This window comes from Ornithorhynchus anatinus, chromosome 4 (assembly GCF_004115215.2).
Source record: "Ornithorhynchus anatinus isolate Pmale09 chromosome 4, mOrnAna1.pri.v4, whole genome shotgun sequence".
Classification (NCBI taxonomy): Eukaryota; Metazoa; Chordata; class Mammalia; order Monotremata; family Ornithorhynchidae; genus Ornithorhynchus; species Ornithorhynchus anatinus.
In genome coordinates this window covers 51542153-51565100 of record NC_041731.1, presented here as the reverse complement: position 1 = coordinate 51565100, position 22948 = coordinate 51542153, and the positions used below count along the sequence as shown (strand labels likewise).

General features: G+C 41.4%; 1 protein-coding gene across 2 annotated transcripts in view; it reads right to left on the bottom strand.

The window, feature by feature from the left end:
• Nucleotides 1–22948, bottom strand: part of WWP1 (WW domain containing E3 ubiquitin protein ligase 1) — an 89434-nt gene that overhangs the window by 53040 nt on the left and 13446 nt on the right. For both annotated transcript variants that reach the window (XM_029062180.2, XM_029062181.2), the window contains exons 2-4: nucleotides 3308–3398; nucleotides 1853–1991; nucleotides 628–752 (exon numbers count right to left, since the gene is read on the bottom strand). In XM_029062180.2, coding sequence (XP_028918013.1) covers nucleotides 628–752; nucleotides 1853–1991; nucleotides 3308–3377 — 334 coding nt within the window. In that variant the 5' untranslated portion in view covers nucleotides 3378–3398. The remainder of the gene's footprint in view (nucleotides 1–627; nucleotides 753–1852; nucleotides 1992–3307; nucleotides 3399–22948) is intronic.

Sequence of the window (22948 nt, the reverse complement as noted above, 5' to 3'; positions counted from 1 at the left end):
ATATATATATATATATATTTTTTTTTAAGAATGGAGAGTCAGTCACACACAGGAAGTCACAATCAATCAATCATATTTATTGAGTGCTCACTGTGTATTGAGCACTGTACTAAGCAACTGGGAGAGTACAACACAACAATATAACAGACACATTTCCTGTCCACAACAAGCTTACAGCCTGAGGTGGGGAGGCGGCGGCAGACATTAATATAAATAAATTACAGATGTATACATATCACAAAACACATGTGGTAGTCTCACTGTCAATGGTGTTATTTCTGAATACAAGCCAACGTAAGCATGTCCATGTAGGTATACTTCATAACACTGCACCTATGTACATATATGCATTTTTTTTATATTTAAGTTTGTCTCCCTCTCTAGACTGTAAGCTCCTTGTGAAAAAGAGAACACGTCTACCAATTCTGCTGTATTAAACTCTCCCAAAACCTTGTGCAGTGCTCTGCATACAGTAAGCACTCTATTAATACTGCTGATTGATCGTGCCCTGTGGTTCAGAGATGAAACAACTGATCAGCATGTGTTGGACAACACCTAGGATTACTATAAAAATGACAAAAATATATTCCTTTTTTTTTAATCTGAACATTTCAGTAGAAGACGTACATTTTCTATTGTGGACTTCTAAAGCTTGTTGCAAATCTACAGTTGCTCTTCCTAATAACGCATCAGCTTTTAAAGTGTGATGACTCCACACTCTAAATTCCAACGTAGTCTGTGGGGTCACATTCCTGTAGGTAAAATAAAGAACCAAACCAAGAGACAGTTCAAATGATTAAAATCAACATTCAAATCCTTTAAATCAACTCCCATTTCCTACTATAACTTTTCCGTGGAGCACACTGAAATTGATTAATCTTTTTAGTTAAGCTAAGAAGATTCCACAAACTGGGTATTTGAGTTTATTACTCCTCAAAGCAAAAGTAAATAAAACTTTATTCCATTTCCTTCTGAAAGCCTTCTTGATTAATTTCCAGCACCCAAGAACATACCAGCACTTAGAACAGTGCTTGGCACATAGTAAGCGCCTAACAAATACCATTATTATTATAAATTCAATCACCTCTACCATATGTACTTATTTATATTCATGCTCAGCTCTTTTAACTATATATTTATTCAATCAATTATTTACTTTGATTATTCTAGGAATGCTTATATCTGTCTCCCCCATTAGCAAGTTTTTTGTGGACTGGGAACATGTCATTACTTTAGTGGGTCCCAAGGGCTATGTACACTTCAGTGCACTCAGTGGTGCTCAAATACTATTACATCCTCTATTGCTACTTATGTGTTGGGAAGCAGCATGGCATAGTGGATAGAGTATGGGCCTGGGAGTCAGAAGGTCATGGGTTCTAATCCTACTCCACCACTTGTCAGTTATGTGACCTTGGGTAAGTCACTTTACTTCTCTGTGCCTCAGTTACCTCATATGTAAAATGGGGACTGGGACTGTGAGTCCCACCTGAGACAGGGACTGTGTCCAACCTGATTTGCTTGTATCTATCCCAGCGCTTAGTACAGTGCCTAGCACATAATGAGCACTTAAATACCATAATTATTATTACATTATAGTAATCTCTGCTCTTTGAAAATGATTAATTCCAATACTGACAGCTAACTAAATCTGAATTCTGACTTTAAATAGTCACTTCTATAAATCAATGCTAAAAAATTCAATAGTTATTCCAAATTTAGTAGTACCACTGAACTATTAACTCAAGAACAGTATGTTCATCAACACATCCCAATGAATATTTAAATAAGACAGTTTTCATTTAGCTCTAGACAACTGGCATTTTGTCTAAAATAATAAACATTTTATACTTACACAGTTAATTGTTCATCCCATTTTGGATTAGAAGAGCTACTCGATTTTGCAGTTTTCTTAATTTCTCCATCTACTAATAATTCTGCATAGATGGCTGTTCCAAACCAGTTCTTTTTTCTTTTCAATTTGGCACTAGAAACTAAAAAGAATGTTACTATTACTGATGCATAGGAATCCTGGAAAATTAAGGTAGGAAAATAACAGTGAAAGTTAAAAATTTATTTTCTTCATTAATGCATCTAATGATCTTCCTACTTTCTAAGCCTTTAGTAAGAGCTGGGGAACAAAAGGGAGTAGGGGGAAATATTATTATCAGTAGTAGCAGTAATAGTAACAGTGTGTATGTGGCCAAGAATTTCCAGCTACTGCTACCCCATAGACTGTTGTAGCGCTTCCTCAGGAATGAACACAGGGTGCTGCTGGGGGACGATGAGAGAGCTCTTTGCACATTAAATCACACATAGATATAGAGGAATCGAATGGTGCCATAACAGCATCAATCCACGTATTCATCCTGTCACCAAATACTGTCAGTTCAACTTTAACATCATATTAATTCTGTTTCCCCCTCTAGACTGTAAGCTCATTAAGGGCAGGGAACATGTCTGCTAATTCTATTGTACTCTCCCAAGTACTCAGTACAGTGCTCTGCATATAGTAAGTGCTCAATAAATACCACTGATTGATTGCTAAAATTCACACTTCCTCTCCATCCAAACTACAAAAACCTTAATCTAAGCACTTATGGTATCCTAGCTTGATTATTGCATCACACTCCTTGCTGACCTGACTGCCTCTCTCCCCACTTCAGTCATACTTCACTTTGCTGCCAGGATCATTTTTCTACAAAACTGTTCAGTCTATGTCTCCCCACTTCTGAAGAACCACCGGTCAATGTCCATACAACCCGCATCAAACAAACTTTACGATAGTCTTTAAAGCACTCAATCACCTTTCCCCCTACCTAAACTCCTTGATTTCCTTCTATAACCCAGCCCATACATGTTGCTCCTCTAATGACAACCTATTCACTGTACCTTCACCTCGTTTATCACATCACTGACTCCTTGCCCAAGTCCTACCTCTGGCCTGGCATTCCCTCCCTCTTCATATCCGACTGATGTTCACTCTCCCCACCATCCAAGGTCTTTACTGACTAAGCCCTCATTTCCTCTTCTCCCACTCCTTTCTGAGTCACTCTTGCATCGAGATTAGCACCCTTTATTCACCCCTCCCTCAGCCCCAGAGCAACTCAGTCCTCCACAGAGACCTCTGTTCTTTGACCCCCTTCAATATCCTACAGCCATCCTACCCAAGCACTGAACCTATACCACTGATGATGATTTGGGCACCATTTGTTGCCTCTGAGGCCATAAATTTCCTGAAGCAGGGAAATGATAAAGAAAAGGGAAGAAAAGAGAGGAAGGATTAGGAGAGATCAGTAAGGTAACTTACCAGTCACCTGTAGTGGTGATCTTCCATTAAGGTTATTACTTCTATCAGATCTGGGTGAAGCTGTGGCCATGTCCCAGGATGCAGCTTTAGCCTATTGAAAAACATATTAGGTCCAGATTGTTTTTACAAAAGGCCATATAACTCCTTTCATTGATTATTCCTATACCTTTTAAATAAAATACACTAGTGTTAACAGCTAATACAATGAATTTTCTTCTTCTATGGATACCCAATAATTTAGATGAACTAAATATCCTCTGAGGTCTTTTCCATCTAACTAAAAGTTATATTATTTACTTCTTGGTCAAACAATTCCTCAATAAAACATCCTCTACAAAGATTCCAGACAGCTCCAGAATTCAAACCCACATGAAGATGAATGGGATAGGACTATTTAGTTTGGGAAGATCAAAGCTGAGAAAAGACATGATTCAAGCCTGTAAAATCATGAACGGGGTGGGATCGGTAAATACAGAACTGCTTTTTACCAAGTCCCAATACGATAGAACTAGGGGGGCACCCATCAAACCTTGATGGTGCACTCCATCATCACTATTAGCTACTGTATTTGTTAAGCACTTGGTGCAAAACTGGAAAAAGTACAAGGAAAACAATTCAGACATCATCTCTGGCTCATAGGGACTCACTATCTAAAAAGGGGGAGCAAAAAACAGATACTCATCAAAGGAAATAATGTGACAAAACACAATAACCCTAAATGGAGTTTTCGCACTCTATATCACTCCCAGTGATGATGGACCTCTCTATCATGAGGGTGGATGGATCCTTTGGTGCTTCTGTCAAGGGCAGATTTCTGGGCTGAATGGATCATTAATCTTATTCAATGTATTATTACAAGAAGCATAGGAAAAATAGTTATAGCAGATGTGAAAAGATATTATGTTACTTGTATTGGTAAAGGACACTTGAGAACTTGGCCATTCATTATTCTGTACACAACAAAAAGAAGGCCAACCTAGTACAGATCTTCCTCTTCAATTACCTCTTCCTCACTTCTTCAATTCCCAGTCAACTGGGTTTTATTGGCCTGTTCTAACAAAGTATCTTCGTACCTTACAATTTGAATAAATATTTAATCTATTGTAGAATTTTAATCTTCTTGTCATAAACGATTAGAAGAAAAGAATTCTTCACAACAAGGTTAGGACTCAAGTAACTTTAACTAAGAGCTGAATTGTGGCCAAGAAATACAAATGTACAAAACACTATAAAATGGATACTGGTTTATGAACTCCAATTGTTCCTATTTTGAGGGGTGTACAAATGAGAAGCAGAGTGGCGTGGTGGAAAGAGCACAGTCTGTGAGTCAGAGGACATGGGTTCTAATTCCATCATTTGCCATTTGCTCCACCATTTACCTGCTCTGTGACCTTGGACAAATTATTTAATTTCTCGTGCCTCAATTTCCTCATCTGTATAATGGGGATTCAATTTCTGTTCTCCCTATTTAGACTGTGAACCCCACAAGGGACATGGACCGTGTCTGACCAGACTATCTTATATCTATCCCAGTGCTTGATGACAAAGTGTTTTATAAATACCAAAATTACTATTATAATTCTCATGAGGCTGTACGAAGCAAAACTGTTAAACTAAAACATAGTTATATCTATATTTACCACACCTTTAGTATGGGGCACATGATATCAAATGATTGGACTTGCAGACTTCAAATAATTGGAGGATAAAGCTCTATGTCCACAAGAGAAAGTCTTGGTTTTAAGTTATTCAACTTGGTTTTCTACTGTTTTGTGATTGTACATGGAAGATGGATACTAAATTCAGTTCATTAGAAAGCATTTACTCCTTCTTAGAATACTTCCCAACAAAACCAAAAATTGCATCCAAAACAACTGTATTAGACTGTAAGCCCGTCAAATGGCAGGGACTGTCTCTATCTTTGCCGACTTGTTCATTCCAAGCGCTTAGTACAGTGCTCTGCACATAGTAAGCGCTCAATAAATACTATTGAATGAATGAACTGGAGTTTCATGTTGCCTAACCTCTACCTGGAACCCCAAGAAGAAAGATACTAAAATACCTAATCATAAGCTTGCAGGTATTAATTATGAAATATATACTAAGTCTTTTTTGGTGTAATCACTATACGCTAGGCATTTAACTGGAGAGGAAGACCAACAAACATTAAAGCAGCATTCTACTAATTAAAGAACGGAAGGAAAAGAAAGACGTAAATGATTCCTTGTCACTGTTATTTCTGTTTGAGAATCGATAATAGCATGTAACCCCTTCATTGCATTGCTTATTACATGCTACTTCACGGATCACCTTCTTGATGCATTGCTCAGCCTACATCAACCCTCTCCTCAAAACCCTCCATTGGTTTCCCCTCTGCATCAAGCAAAAATTCAAGGATGTCTACCAACTTGTCCCACCTTACAGAGCTTCCCTCTTCACCTATTATTAACCATCTCATTCTCTTGATTCCTCCACAGCTCACCAACTGTACCTTACTCTGGCCTCTCCCACCTACCTCTCCTCACTCATGCTGTTTCCTTGGGTTAGAACTCATTTTTTCCCTCCCAAAATTGGACAGTCCCTACATTCAAAGTCCCCCCCAAGTAATCCTACCTCCTCTAACAAGCCTTCTCATTCCAAATCCACCAGATCATGCCTTTCCCTATTTCAAACCCCTTCTGAAATTACAGCTTCTCCAGCCCGTCTTCCTTGATTGATATCTCATGCCTCAACGCTATGTCTGCGAGTGGCTCTTCAATGGCCCTGGATTGGTACTCAAGCACCTATCCCCTTAAAACTTATGTACGTACTTTTTTACTCTACTTCCTCCTCCTGTCATTTATTTTAATGTCTTTCTCCCCAGGTAAATTGTAATCTCTTTGAAGGCAAGGATCATGTGTTCTAATTCTATTGCGATCTACCACGTGCGCGTGTGATTCTTAGCACATGGTAAGTACAAAGTCAGGCCTCTCCAGCAAACAGCCGTGTGACTTCCGGGAACTTTCTGCTCATGACCCCCGGGACCCTTTCTCCTGCTACACCCTGCACACCGCCAGCCACGTGGACTTAGAGAAGCAGCATGGCTCAGTGGAAAGAGCCTGGGCTTGGGAATCATAGCTCATGGGTTCGAATCCCGGCTCCAACGCTTGTCAGCTGTGTGACCTTGGGCAAATCACTTAACTTCTCTGTGCCTCACTTACCTCATCTGTAAAATGGGGACTAAGATTGTGAGCCTCATGTGGGACAACCTGATGACCCTGTATCTCCCCCAGCGCTTAGAACAGTGCTCTGCACATAGTAAGCGCTGAACAAAATACCAACACCACAGAGCTGTTGCTGGGCCTCTCTCTCCACCAGACAGACCAAAACCACTGCCTTCCACAAAAACCAGGGCCCTTGGGGTTCTCCTCCACAGGCCCACCATACTGCCTCCCTGGGGACGCAACTCCACTCTGCGCACCACTGAGGAACTTCCAACCTGTCCTGCCCTGCACTAACCCAGTGGGACAGAGACAAGCTGCTGCAGTCTGGGAGACGCAGAAGGAAGTGAAGAAAAGAAAAAGAGGGATTAGGGAGAGCCTCTTGGAGGGAGATGTGCCTTCAATAAGGCTTTGATGAGGGGAAGGGGGAAAGTAATTCTTGGATTTGAGGAGGGAGGGTAGTCCAGGCCAGAGGCAAGATGTGGGAGAGAGATCAGTTGCAAGATAGATGAAATGGAGGTACAATGAGAAGGTTGGGATTAGATGAGCGAAGTGTGAGGGCTGGGATGTAGTAGGAGAGCAGTGAAGTGAGGAAGGGGGGGCAAGCTGATTTTAAGAGGTTTAAAGCCAATGGTGAGGAATTTCTGTTTGATGTGGAGGTGGATGGGCAACTACCATGTGGAGAAGCAGCGTGGCTCAGTGGAAAGAGCACGGGCTTTGGAGTCAGGGCTCGTGAGTTCGAATCCCAGCTCTGCCACTTGTCGGCTGTGTGACTGTGGGCAAGTCACTTAACTTCTCTGGGCCTCAGTTCCCTCATCTGTAAAATGGGGAATAAGACTGTGAGCCCCACGTGGGACAACCTGATTCCCCTATGTCTACCCCAGCGCTTAGAACAGTGCTCGGCATATAGTAAGCGCTTAACAAATACCAACATTATTATTATTATTATTAACTATTGGAGGAAAACCTCGGGATGGTTTGGCAGCTGTTGCTGTAGTTGTCACTGGGGAGGCTCAATGTAGGCAGGGAATGTGTCTATTATATTGTTAGATTGTATTATCCCAAGCCTTTAGTACAACGCTCTGCACAGTAAGTGTTCAATAAATACAACTGACTGGGCCCCGAAAAGCCTACTTCCCTTTGCTTTGTGTGTTTGTCATTTGTGTGCTTTGTTTCCTCTCCCCTACGCGTCTGTTGACAATTCCCCTCTCCCCTTTTATAATTTCAGATTGTGAGCCGCCCAAGGGATAGAGACCATATTTAATTCCCACTTGTGTATTCTTTCCCACCACTTCTTAACAGTGCCCCGCACATAGTAAGCGCTTCATACTATTACTCCTACTAAATTTTAGTTACCGGGTAGTTGCCAGGTTTATTTTTAAGCGGGAAAAAGGGTTAATTTCAAAAATTTGTGATGTATTTTAGTTTTTAATTACTCACACATGGCATAGCACATTTTCTTTGGTACACAGAAATGACCCAAATGATTAAATGAATGCTCAAGATCACAATCACCTTAGCAAAAGTTAATTTTAGCCAACTAATTAGAAAACCAAACATTAACACTACTGAGTAGAGTGGCATTGAAATTCTGATTTCTAAGGGCACCTGGAATTTGAGATATAGATCAGAGCATTGTGAAGATAAAGGGTGATGGTGATACTGAGATATGTATTTAAACAGGCTTGGATTCTTGGAAAATCCAGGTACCTAGACGAAAACAGTACAGCTTCCATCTCGGGTTTGTAATTTATTTTCTCATTCAAAGCAGTCTACAAGTAGCAGTGGGTGTTCTCCCTTAAGCCAGAGTAAACCTAGCAAGGTTACTTCAGAATTAATAGCAAATTCCCTCATGTAGTCAGGTTGATGCATTTAGCAAAAATAAATACCACTGAGGTGCTTCACACTCTATTTTGATTTTAGAAAGTAAGCAAAAGCTGATTTGAGGTTTTCAATTGTATTTATTGAGTGCTTACTGTATGCAGAATACTGTACTAAGCGCTTGGGAGAGTATGATACAACAATAAAAAGACACATTCCCTGCCCACAATGAACTTACAGTCTAGAGACAAGCACATCAGTCAAAGAGGAAAAGTATATCAAGCTTGGGGCCAGAGGAATTGAGAAAAAGTCAAGAATTGCTATGAATTTTTCTTTTCCCATTAACTTTTTGTGTAGAGAAAATAGCCTACCCCCGATTTTTAAGGGATTAATTCCCAGATTCAATGCTAGGAAAAATAGTAAGTCACCTGGACCTAAGGACATTCCTGCAGAAATCTACAAGCTGGGTGGGGAAGCAATTCTTAAATGTCAGCCTGAGTACTTCTTCAATATGTGATGTGCTGAAAACATACCACCATGGTCTGGTTCGAAAAGAAAGAGGAGAACTGACTGTGGAAACTACTAGGGCACTTAACCCTACCTTTCACATGCAGGGTTCTAGCCAGAATCCGCCTGGACAAGCCTCTAAAGATACAGTCAACTAGGCACTACTTGAATAAAACTGTGGCTTCAGCTCAAAATGCAGTCCAGCAGATATGAACTTTGCAAAACAGTACATACAATAAAAGTAGAAGAAACAGAAATAAGGCAAAAGCATTTAACAATACACCAAGAATCTTAGGCTGCTCAATGTCAGTATAATCAGTTGAGGGACAGCTGAAAATGCTCCCTTACAGCCAATGGTCAGGAGCTTGATCTGGAGAGGAACGGGTGATCAAAGGAGATTTTTTGAAAAGGGGAAAGTGTATGCAAAAATGCATTTGCAAAAATAATTTGGGCAGCAGAGTTTAGTGTGGACTGGAGAGGGGGAAAAAACTGGTGGAAAGGAGACTAGTGAGGAGACGGATGCAGTAGGCAAGCTAGGATATAAACGTACTGGACCAGTGTGGTGGTCATTTGGATGAGGTGGATCCCGGAAATGATGTGGAGGGTAAATTTACAGCATTCAGTAACATACTGAATCATGGTGAAAAAAAAACAAAAAGTTTTAAAATTACTTTGTGTGCTGCGAGCCTCTTTGTGGGACAGGGACTGTGTCCATACTGATTTTGGTCTACCCCCGCACTTAGTACAGTGTGTGGCACATAGCAATCTCTTAAATGCCATCACCATCATCATGTACTGATGAAGTCATATATGAACATCACCAAATGTTCCAAATATCACAGCAATAAAAAAGCCTGGAGGTTGCAATACACTTTGGATTTTCAGTTCCTTTGAAACGTGGAAACCCATGGGAACCACATTACAAAGAATCCCCTGGTAAGAAAATGCCTCAGGATTTCAAAGATGCCATCATTTTCAAAATGTGCAAGAATAAAATTACTCTGACAAGCATCTCATTATTTTATTACTCTATTGATGGCAATATTTGCTATTGTTTTAATGAGATGCTCATCCCATTGATTCTATTTATTGCTATTGTTCTTGTCTGTCCGTCTCCCCCGATTAGACTGTAAACCCGTCAAAGGGCAGGGACTGTCTCTATCTGCTACCGATTTGTACATTCCAGGCACTTAGTACAGTGCTCTGCACATAGTAAGCGTTCAATAAATACTATTGAATCTTAGCATGCCTTAGTGGAAAGAGCATGGGCCTGGGAGTCAAGGAACCTGGGTTCTAATCCCTGCTACATCAATTGCCTGCTATTTGTGACATTGGGAGAGTCTCTTCATCTTTCTGGGTCTCAGTTTCCTCACCTGTAAATGGGGATTAAATACTTATTCTCCCTCCCCCTTCCATTGCGAACACCACTTGGGACAGGAATGGCATTTGATTTTACCTTGTAACTACCCCAGCACTTAGTATGGTGCTTGATACATAGTAAATAAATGCTTAACCAATACCACAATTATTATTATTACTAGCCAGAAACCTTCTGGGTCAGCTCTTGTAGAATATTACCTACAGTGTACTTCCTGAATCACAAGGGGATTTTAGACAGCAATATGGTAGAGAAGGCAAGATCATTGCTGTGTGGTAATTACAGAACATCAATCAATCGGGAGAACTAAATTATATTCATTAACTTCAATGAATCATTTGATATCATCATTAGTCCTGGGCAGCTTGTCAGCAAAGGTAACTTCACTAAGACCCTAAGTTTACTTCAAAATGTTATGGTTCGTCATTTTGGTGTCCTTGCTGCCCTAATTCCCCATTATAAATATGGTTGGGAAACATGCAAAACAGGTTTAGTTTAGTTTTATTCCATTTCATGCAGGCACACTTGAGGAAGCACACTGCACTGCACTTAGGGAAATTTTACTCATCAAGCTATTAAAACCATCAAGAGCCCTTGAAACAGGAACGCCAAAGCTGAGGATTATGCTCTTGAAACAGGCTGTTTCACAAGAGAGTGCCAGAGACTGTTCCTGACAAATGCAAACAAAAGAGTAAAATCTCTGCCAAATTAAATCAGATGAAATTCTGAGCTGTTAATGACTCACATAAGCTATAAATTTCAGAATCACAACTAAATGTTTCTGGGTGACTCGGTCAGATCAGAACTGTGAACTATTTAGAATATAGCATGGTGCATTCTACTTAGAAATGGAATGAGATGCGGTGTGCCTTGCCCAAAATCATATATCAAGTGGATAATGAATCACCCATTTGGAGTGACTTGTTTTCAGTTCTGCAGACAATTCACTATGCCAAACTAAAACTCTCAAAAGGCACTAAGGGGATTTAAAAAATCAGTGGGGATTAAAAGTACTGAAATGCTTATTCTTTAAGCCAATAATGTAAATATGTTGAAAGAGAAACAGAACTAAAGATTTGATTAAAGCCTTTGGTGTTCAATACATTCGGCACTTCTCCTAAGCAGCAATTTGATACTCTCCATTTATTTTTTTAAAATTTCCTATTCATTTGGATTCCAAAGAAAAGGGATCTTCAATTATTCTGAAGTAGGCAAAGGAACACGGAATAAAGCACCCTGATGATGACTGCCAGCTAGATCTGCAGGACCTAAACCTTTTCAGGCAAAGGCCTTTGTTGAACCTAATATCAAGTTCCTTATGGGCAACACATGGCCCATAAACCCAAATCTGACCTCTATCAGCCGGAAAACAGACAATATCCAGGAAATTTTACAGTAATATGTCAATTAGGATTCTTGAGAAAAAGGTCAGTGTCGAAAGTCAGAACTATTGACTCAACAGAGTTGAGAAAGGAAAAAACTCTGGCACCCGAAAGCAATCTTCAAAGGAAAAAAAAGAAACCATGTTTGAGAAATTAAATGCTTAATTATCTTTAAAAAAAATCTATCACAGCTTCACTACTTTGGCTTTAGATTGCAAAGGTTCAGCACCCAGATTAACTGTGTTTGATAGTCTCCTGGAAAGCAAAGTCAAAATATTACAAAAATCCAGTACTTAACCGACAGTGCTAAAATCTGGGGTCTGTCGGGGATGTTTTTAAAAGCAAAACTTGCGCTACTTATCCCAGTCTTAGCCGATGACCTGAGCACAAGTTAGTCACATGTCAAGGAAGAACCCGATTACCTACCCATCAGCTCCATTGTGTCCTTTACATCTTGTGGGGCCAGTGTCAAGTGCACAGCTCTCACTAAAGTACAGTCTTATAAGAATAGAGGATTGTTAGGGGTAGAGGAGATCTGGGAAAAGAGAAATCTGGAATTAAGTGTCAGGTTGGAGAGGGCAGTGGAAACAAAAGAGAGCTGTTTCTGTGGAAGGTTGGTGGTTCTTAGCATGGTCAATCAGTAGTTTTGTTTTCACTCATATAATTGACCCACTTTAGCAAAATTTTTGAAAGCTAAAAAAGAGGAGGGGCTTTTAAGCAGGAATTTAAATCTAGCAAAAAAGGAAGAAGGAGAACAAAAAGAGAAAACAACACTTTTAAAGCCCTCTTCCAACTGCTGCATACAATAGGCACCCAACAAATTTTAGTAGTCTACCTCTTCCTTCTTTTCTTACCCTGGTACTAGTGTGCACATTTCATAAAATGAACATAAACAGAATAAGCTTGCATTCTATGCTTCTTCCTACGATAGCAAGCACAGCTATCTCCGGTTATAAAAGCAATCTTCCAGTACCTCCACAAACATCAGAGGGTGTCAGAGGTGGGAAAGATAATGAAGTGGAGGCAATTACAGATAAATACCATACTTAAAAAGCATGTACTGCCTACAGCAGATTTTGGGTGTAAGAGATATTGGGTTCAAATACTACTTTTTGTGAAGCAGCATGGCCTAGGGGAAATACCACAGGTCTGGGAGTCAGAGGACCTGGGTTCTAAACTCAGCTCCACTATATGCCTGTTATACGACCTAGGGGAAGCCACGTAACTTCTCTATGGCTCAGTTCCTTCATCTGCAAAATGGAGAGTCAATGCCTGTTCTCCATCTTAATTAGGCTGTGAGCCCCATGTGGGACCTGATTATCTTGTATATACCCCAGTGTCTAGTACTTATTATTACTGCTCTAATTGCTTGGAAGAGTACAGTAGAGGTAAAATCCTCCCCACAAGGACCTTACAATCTAAGAGGGGGAGACATCAATCAATAATATAAATTAGGGAGGAAACATTACTCAAATAGCAGAGAATGTCAATCGATATATACAAAAATGCTGTAAGATCACTAGTGCAAAAGTGCTGAGCCCTGGATAAAAGAAAAAATAGTCAGGCCACTTGGAGGAAGTAGGATTTCAGAAGGGCTTTGAAGATGGTCTGGTGGATTGGAAGAAGGGGGGAGGTGAGTTCCAGGCAGGAGAAGGGCATATGCTAAGAATTGGAAATGAGAGCATCACGAATAAAGCAGAAGAAAATGAGAGGCTCGGGAGGGGTGTATTTGAAAAGAGTGGTCGGGTAAGAGGGATAGGTTGATGAAGGTAATTTAAAGGCAATTCTTCTTGATGAGGAGACAAACTGGTAATCACTCAAGGGATAAGGCTGGAGAAGCAAGGATGTCAATCTTCTAGCCTCCCTGCTCTCTTATGCTTTCTAGGTCCTGTCACAGCCTTTCCTCTCCAACCTCCAGTAGTTCCAGCTCCTCCTCCCTGCTCCTCAAATCCTGATCTCTGCTCTGTTCTGCGAGTTTTGACACCTTCCCAGACTAACTGGCCTTTCTTCATTTCCTGATTCTGATCTTCTAACCCTCTCAGGTCCTCTCCACTCCCCAGTTCCTCCACAGCTCCATCCCCCACTCAACCTCAACTCCTCTCCACTCTTCAATGTACTCTAAAGCAGGTTACTCTTTGCTTCCTAAACCCTACTTTCATCCCATCTTTTGAGGGCATTTGTGCCTTCCGAATAGCACCTAATCACTTATGGGCAAATTCTAAAAGCAGTAATATGAAATGCAGAGGGTGATAAATGGATCCTTAACAGAATCTTCTACTACTATCAATCAAAGAGATAGCAGTTCTGCAATGCAACATTGTGAGCAGTATTTTTGCCTTATTATCTAGATCCAAATGCAGAGTGTAGCAACCCTTCTACTCCAATACCTAACTAAAAGTAACATGAACTGAAAAATGTGAACATTAATAACATGGAAACCAAATCAATATGTATGTTGAAAAAAAGTTTCCAAATGCCCAAGGAAAAAACATTGCATGTTGCCCTTGCCTAAATGGCTGAATGTCCTATGGTCCAAAAACAAATAAATACTCTTTGGTCAACTTAGAACCACAAGGGCTTCTCACAGTAGGTTCGAAGTTGCATTTTCAACATATAAGAAAGGAAGAATATACAAAATGCTATTAGTAGGTCAGGCCAAAAGTCCAAAAGATAAGAGTACTCTATCTCCAATAGTAGCAACAGGATGCTTGGAGGTTCCTGATGCTTGACCTACTTGGCATCCATCTTAATACTTAGAGCTAGAACCTCTATCAGTCCTTATTTTTCCCTCTACTTCCCAAGAAACCTATTATGAAATGTTCATCCCTAATTAATCCAAACCCCTCTTCAACCTGCTGAAATTTTCTGGTCTACCCAACTTACTATAATGAAGTAGATCCAGCACAGTCAGGACCCTCAATTACAGAAATTAAATAAGGTATCCGAAACCAAAAACAATAAAGGAAAAAATGTTTTTCTACAAACCTCAACTGAGGAGCAGCGTGGCTCAGTGGAAAGAGCACGGGATTGGAAGTCAGAGGTCATGGGATCGAATTCTAGCTCTGCCACTTGTCAGCTGTGTGACTGTGGGCAAGTCACTTAACTTCTCTCTGCCTCAGTTCCCTCATCTGTCAAATGGGGATGAAGACTGTGAGCCTCATGTGGGACAACCTAATTACCCTGTATACCCCAGCGCTTAGAACAATGCTCTGCACATAGTAAGCACTTAATAAATGCCAACATTATTAAATGAGTTGGGTTACCAGTGGTCTAGTGGACACTGGGCACATGACATACTAGCTGCAGTATAAATACTAGCAGCAAGATAACTCATCAAGCCTGCATCAGTCCAGGATGGACAACTTGGTCAACTCTGAAACAGCTCATTCTTGTAGGCAGGACATCCAGGAACAGACTTGAGCAACACCAACAGCAGGAACTTCTGCTAAGGGGTTCATATGAACTATCATCAAAACAAAGTATCTCTCTGCATATATCACCAAAAGGAAGAGCCAGGACCATTTGCATCACCAGAAAGAGGGTTTTTCTCTGATGGCTGCTCCTACACCACCGTACCATCATTAAAACAAAGAACTCTCAAAAACAGGTTTACCACATACCATCATCAAAAGAAAGGAGGAACTTAGTCATCATGAAATACTCTTTGATAATAATAATACCTTGGTTTTATAGAGCACTTTTATTCCCAAAGGGCTCTCACATTATCTCACTTTTACCCTCAACAACCCTGTGAGGTAGAAAGGCAGGTATTATTATCCCCATTTTGCAGATGAGGAAACTGAGATAAAGAGAGGTTAAGCATGTTGCCCACGGTCCCAAAGTAGGCTAGTGGCAGAGCTTGCACTCGAGCCTCTGTCCTCGAGCTTCAAGACCAGCACTCTTCCAACTACTTCACTCTGCTTTGATGAACTGACATAAGGGGCTCATCTGGGAAGCATTTGGGAGGATAGATTTCTTAGGATGTAAGACGCACAAGTCAGCTGCCAGGGGGTATGTGACCTTTCGGCATCTGATGTTTGCCCCACAGCACTTAGGTGCATATCGTTAAATTATACATTATACATTATTTATATCAATGTCCGTCTCCCCCGCTAGACTGTAAATTTGTTGGGGGCAGGGATTCGTCTGCCAACTCGATTGTATTGTAGTTTCCCAAGCAGCACACAGTGAGCTCATCATAAATACCACTGATGATGAAGGGATGCATCTACCAGATTATGCTGGCAAGGTGTACCCTAGCATGTGGGACCACTGGATGTTTAAATAAAAAGGATCTATCATGAACCATGATCTTGGTGTGTGGTTCCATCAGTAATGACTACCCAGTAAGACAGTCCTACTATTCTCCTCAACCTCTCAGCTGCTTTCAACTCTGAGGACCACCCCCTTCTCCTGGAAATATTATTCAACTTTGGCTTCATGGACACTGTCCTCTCCTGGTTCTCCTATCTCTCTAGATGCTCAGTTTCAATCTCTTCTGCCTCTGTGGCTCTGCGGGAATCCCTCAAGGGGTAGGCAGTGAAATTCATGAGATAGAGATCACTACATTGTACATCACATGACTGTAAACTCCTTGACTTTACAGTAAGCTCTCAATATGCACCACTGAATGTGGTACAATAAGTTGTTCTTTTTTACATTACATAAGGCCCATCATCAATTTAACCGTTACCCCTGATGCAGCGTGGCCTGGTGGAAAAAGCATTGGCCTGGGAGTCAGAGGACCTGGATGCTCTGCGAAACAAATCAAAGCAAAACAAATATTTTAAAAAAACAAGTCTGAAAACATGAGATCTTGTTTTGATGAGATAGCACTACTCTAATCATAATTATCAATAAATAATATGAACCCTTTCCAAATAGTATGAAAGGATGAAGGGAAAGCCCATTATGGCATGGGACTGAAGATACAAAAAACCATCAACTGCAATGTAAATGGGAGCTAAATAAACAGGACTTAGAAAAAGTTTTCCAAAAGAAGACAACACTAAAAAGATAAAGACAAAACCAATTTGAATGGAATTAAAACCCAGCTAAAAGGTAGAGATTTTTTTTTAAAGGCCATAATTCCTTCCAAAAGTTCATTCCAGCATGATCTTAGTGCACTCTACAACTGGTTTTGGAAGACTTGAAGACAAAAAATTAAAAGATTAGGGTCATACGGTTAAGGGCTTACTATATGCCAAGCACTCTACTAATACCATTACCATTACCATTATTATCATCATCTTTCGGTGTGAAGAAAACTGCTCTTGCACTGCCACTCCAGCCAACTGCCCAGAATTTGGAACTCTGGAGTTAAGGAGTCCCTGACTGCTGTCCTCCGAGCAGAGATCTCAGGGAATTGATGGCCATGAAAACAGAAGGAACTGTTCTTCTCACCTACTGCTACTCTGTTTTTCGCTGTGTTCCCAAGAGTTCTCACTTCACCTGGAAGCCCATCAGGGAGCAGCTCAGAGGCAGCCACTACTGCCCTATTGGCCCTATCCCACTTAAGATTCTTTAAGTACTGCCAAGGACTTATACACCGGTTGCAAAAATACTTGGTGTAGCTAAATTCAATGGCACAGTTGTGCATATCAGGGTAACAAGAGCTGAAGAAATTGGCATTTCTCTTAGCCCTGGTGATCCATTTACTAAAGATGAAGGGCTAAATATGAAGATTAAAATATGCAGGCATTCAGTCCCTTTGATGGCTCTTAGGACCAAATCACCCAAATCTTGCCTGGCTGCTCCAGATGGAAGAGAGAAAACTAGGAGGTTGGAAAGAGGCAGAGCTTGGGAGAGTAAAATGTAAGAGAGTTGGCAGCCATGCATGTCTCAGCAGAAGACGCTTACAGTCTAAAGGGAGAAACAGACATTAAAATAAACTATCGATATATGTTTTGGGGTTGAGGGTGGGGGTGAACAGAGGGTACACATCCAAGTGCAAGGGTGGCACAGAGTGGGGATGGGGGGGGGGGGTGTAGGGAGAATGAGAGATTAGTCGGGGAAGGCCTCTTGAAGGAGACGTGATTTTAATAAGGCTTTGAAGGTGGGAAGAGTGATCATCTGTCAGGCACGAAGGCCGGGGCAGGATGTGGGAGAGGGTTCAGCAGCTAGACAGACGAGATTGAGGTACAGTGACTAGGATGGCAATAGAGAAGCCAGAACCCAGAAGGAAGTTCACTAGCCACTGTGGTCTTCACCGCCTAAATTAGCCAGCTAGTTCTCAGGATTCCTGCTCAACCTGTCCAGCTCACGCAATACCTGGGCGGTTCTTCCATCAAAAGCCTTTCCCACTGATGACACTGCCCAACAGGCACCCCCTAAGTCTTCTAGCTGTTACACCCACCCCTACCCTTCCACCAGAGTGAGGCCTGGGTAGAAGTCTGGGGACAAGAACTCCCAAAGCAATACTCTTATCCAATTAAAACTCTGGACCGTGGCTTTTAAGACCCACCAACTTCTGGTTCTCTAAATGTCCACCTTCTGGTTCCCTAACTGTCCTTAACGCCTGGTGGATGAACTCCAGTTTTCAGTTCCAGTCAAATAAATCTACTAACCAGCCCCATTTGGAAATTTCCTACCTATATGCCAATTTCCCAACTGGGATTGTCTTCTCTCCCATTCCAGCCAAAAAACTCCCTCCTTAACCTTCTTAGAAACTCTACTAAAAACTGCACATATCCTTCTCAGGTTACCTGCACCTGGTTCTTGTCACTCCAATCCTTCTGAAAAACTCTCAGCACTTGTCTAACCGCTTGTAAAATCTACAATCCAAAACTAACCCAAATGTACACACTGTGCAGTATAAAGATATGGCAACTGTACATATCTTGGCATGCTGGACAAATTTTATCATCTTGTGTTCAGGGTGAAAGGATTAGTTTTAATAATAATAATGGTACTTGTTAGGCACTGACTATGTGTCAAGCATAGTTCTAAGCACTGGCGTAGATACAGTTAATCAGATTGGACATAGTCCCTGTCCTGCATAAGGTTCCAACTCTTAATCCCTATTTTACAGATGAGGTAACTGAGGCTCAGAGAAGTCAAGTGATTTGCCCAAGGTCACTCAGCAGAGATGTGGCAGAGCTGGAATTATAGCCCAGGTCCTTCCGACTCCCAGGCCTGTGCTTTATCAGCTAAACCACACTGCTTCTCTATTATGTTAAAATATGTGTATTTTGATACAAAATAGCATAAACTGATATTTAGAACTGCATTATGTTCACAAAACATACTCTTATGATTATCATATGTTCAGATCACACTGTGGCTCAGACAGTCAAAAACGGTAAAAATCCCAAATCCACAGGTTGCTTAATCCTCAGGAATGCAGGTACTTATCTAATAAATACTTCTAAAAAAAGAAGTATATTTGTGTTTCAGTCATGTGTTTAAAATTTTTTTTTTACCTTTCTTTTACTTCTTCAATTAGACTATAAACTCTTAGACGCCTTGTTCATCCCTCCAAATTTAGCACATGCTCACTAAATACTTTTGATTAATTCACAATCACATACAGTTTAAGGTACTGATTATAGCTACTTTCATAAAACTCCAGGATAAAGTATTTACTAACCCCTCAAAATAGGCCAAAACTTAACCCACGCAAGTGGGAACTATGCAAAAGAACAGTGACTCCCCACTTCTGGTAATGGTAAAGTTCTGTTCACAATGAAACTCATGTCTCATGAAATCTAGCAATGCCAAATTCAAAAACATATTCACAACCCATTGAAAAAAGAGAATCTGGTACAACCGTAATCAATCATATTTACTGAGCTCTTTTACTGTGTGCAGAGCACTGTATTAAGTGCTTGGAAGAGAACAACATAACACTACAACAGACACACTCCCTGTTCCCAGTGAGCTTTCAGTCTAGAGGGCCCTTACAGTCTTCATATTCTACACACTAATGAAGTTCAAGCAGGATTCAGGGCACATTATCTATGGTGCATCATTCAATCGATCAATCAATGGAATTTATTGAGTACTATGTGAAGAGCACTGTACTAAGAACTTGGAGAATAAAATATAGCAGAATTGGCAGACACATTCCCTGCCCACAACAATCTTACAATTTCGAGAGGGAGACAGACAATATAATATCTAATATAACAAAGATACCTACATAAATTATGTGGCGTTGAGGGTGGGGTGAGTATCATATGCCCAAATGTTACAGATCCAAGTGTACAGACAACAAAGGAGGGAGAGGGAGCCAGGGAAAAGAGGGCTTAATCATGGAAGGTCTCTTGGAGGAGATGTGACCTTAATGTAGCTTTGAAGAGGGGGAGAGTGGTGGTCTGGAGTATGCAGAGGGTGAGAGGTTCCAGTCTAGGAAGAGGATGTAGACAAGGGGTTGGCTGCATGATAGACAAGATAAGGGCACAATAAGTAAGCTGGCACTAGAGAAGCAAAGTGTGCAGCTTGTTCTGTAGTAGGTGATCAGTAAGTGGGGTGGGAGGGAGGGAATTGAAGCCAATGGTAAGGAGTTTCTGTCTGATACAGGGGTGGATGAGCAACCACCGGGGGTTCTAGAGGTGTTGGGAGACACGGACTAAACTTTTTTTTAGAAAAATGATCCATGCATCAAAGTGAAGTATGGGCTGGAGTGGGGAAGAGATAGGAGGGAGTGAGGTCACTAGGAACAATGTAGTGAAGACAGAACTGACAGGATTTGGTGACAGGTTGAATATGTAGGGGGAATGAGAGAGATGAGTTGAGGGCAACGCCAAGGTTATGGGTTTGTGAGATAGGGAGGATAGTAGTATTGCCTACAATGTTGGGTAGGGGTCAGGGTGGGAAGATAAGGAGTTCAGTTTTGGACAAGTTTAGTTTGAGGTGTCAGAGGGACATCCAGGTAGAGATGTCCTAAAGGCAGGAGGAAATAGTGAGATTGCAGAGAAGAGGGGTCAGGGCTGGAAATGTAGATTTGGGAATCATCTGCAAAGGGATGGCAGTTGAAGTCATGGGAGTGGATGAGTTCTCCAAGGTAGTGAGTATATATGGAGAATAGAAGAGGACCCAGTAATGAGCCTTGAAGTACCCCCATGTCAGAGAGTAGGAGGCAGGAGGAGGAGCCTGCAAAAGAGATTGAGAAAGAACTGTCAGAGAGAAAGAACAAAGAGAGGAAAATGTCAGCGAAGCCAAGACTGGATAAAGTTTCAAGGAGAAGGGGGTGGTCTACAATGTCAAAGGTAGCTGAGTGGTTGAGGAGGATTAGAATGGATCAGAGGCCACCAAATTTGGAGAGAAGAAGGCCACTGGTTATCTTAGAGAGGGCTGTTTCTGTGGAATGAAGGGGGTAGATGCCAGATTGGAGAGGATCTAGGAGAGAACTGGAGGAGAGGAAGCGAAGACAGCAGTGGTAAACAACCCTCTCAAGAAGTTTGAAGAGGGATGGCAGGAGGGAGTGGGGCGATGACCAGAGGGAGCTGTGGGGTCAAAGGAGGGGGTTTTTTTTGTGTTTTTTTTTTAGGAAAGGGGATACGTAAACATGTTCGAAAGCAGTGGGGAAGAAGCCATTAGAAAGTAAACGGCTGAAAAGGGCAGTCAAGGAGGGAAGGGGGCGGGGGCGCATGTATTTTAAAACGGTATGAAGGGATGGGGTCAGAAGCACGGGTGGAGGGGGTACATTCAGAGAGGAGGCAAGAGATCTCTTCTTGAGTTACTGCAGTGAATATAAGGGGAGACTAAAAGGGCAGGGAAGGTGGGGGGCGATTGGAGAGGAGTAGGGGAGATGTAAAGGTGATTACGCCTGATGATTTCAATTTTGTTGATGAAGTATAAGGCCAGGTCATTAGGGGAATGAGATGGTGGGGGACAGAAGATGAGGAAAGAGTTAAATATCTGGAACACTCTGATCTTCACAAGCCCGGGGTTTCATGATCACAGAACTGATGGTCAATAGATAGTTATCGACAGCTGGGCAGGGACCCAAAACTGGAAATATCAAGACAGTAGACATTCCTCTACCCCAGTGTAAAGTCACTGACAAAAACAGTAAAATTTTAGAAACTATGGGTATTAGAAAAAGATTAAACAAAGTGTCAGTGTGAACCTATCAGAAAAGTTTTATCTAGATACCATGACCTTTCCTCTTTCCCAACTCAGAGGACTCTGGAATTCCTGCTATACCTCATTCAATTGGTTCTCTTGACATTTCCAACCAAGGCCAATCCTTGTCTGTTTCATCAGCTCTTCCCCATTCCACCCAATCCTGAACTGTGGGCTCCTTTCTGGGCCCCACTCTCTTTTCAGTTTACACACCCTTCCTTGGAGAGTTCCTCCTCTCTCTCTGCCTTCATTCATTCTACCGCATCAACCTCCTCACTGATCTCCTTGCCCCCAGGCTCTCCTCACTCTAGTCCATATTTCATACTGGAGAAGCAGCATGGCTCAGTGGAAAGAGCCCGGGCTTGGGAGTCAGAGGTCATGGGTTCGAATCCCAGATCTGCCACTTGTCAGCTATGTGACTGTGAGCAAGTCACTTAACTTCTTTGTGCCTCAGTTCCCTTATCTGTATAATGGGGATTAAGACTGTGAGCCTCACGGGAGACAACCTCATTACCCTGTATTTAATCCAGCACTTAGAACAGTGCTCTGCACATAGTAAGCCCTTAACAAATACCAACATTATTATTAGTATTTCTCTCAATCAGCATTCTTCCTCTTAAACACTCTCTTCTCTCACTACATCCCAGTTTGCACTCTTCATTTCTCTCAAGGTAGCTTACTCAGTGTCTCATTATGATTTCTCCACCCACTTACTTCTTGCTCATATCCTACCCTTCCTCCTGCCTGGAACTCCCTCCCACTTTGTATCCAGCAAACCACAGCTCTTCCAATCTTCCCAGTCTTTGAAATCACATCTCTTTCAGGAGGACTTTCCCCATTAATTTCCAATCTCCCAATTTTATATCCTTCACCAACTGCCACATCAGCACTTACTCACCACCTAAGCACTTATGGGCTCACAATGCCCCGTAGCACTTACATGCATATCTCATAAGTGCTATTATTTCTTCCTAACTGTAATTTATTTGTGTGCCTGTCCCCTCTCTGCTGCTAGATTATAAATTCCTTGAAGTCAGGGATCATGATACTAATTCTAAATATATTCTTCCAAGAGCTTAGTTCAATGCTCTTAATACTATTGACAGATTGGTAGTTCCACCAAGAAGCCCTACCAGCTTTTCAACTGTGAGACCTTAGGCAAGTCACTTAACTTCTTTGTGCTTTAGTTCCCCCAACTGCAAAATGGGGATTCAATATCTTTGGTCCCTCTTACTTGGACTGTGAGCTGATTATCTTGTATCTACTCCTGGGCTTAGTATAGTGT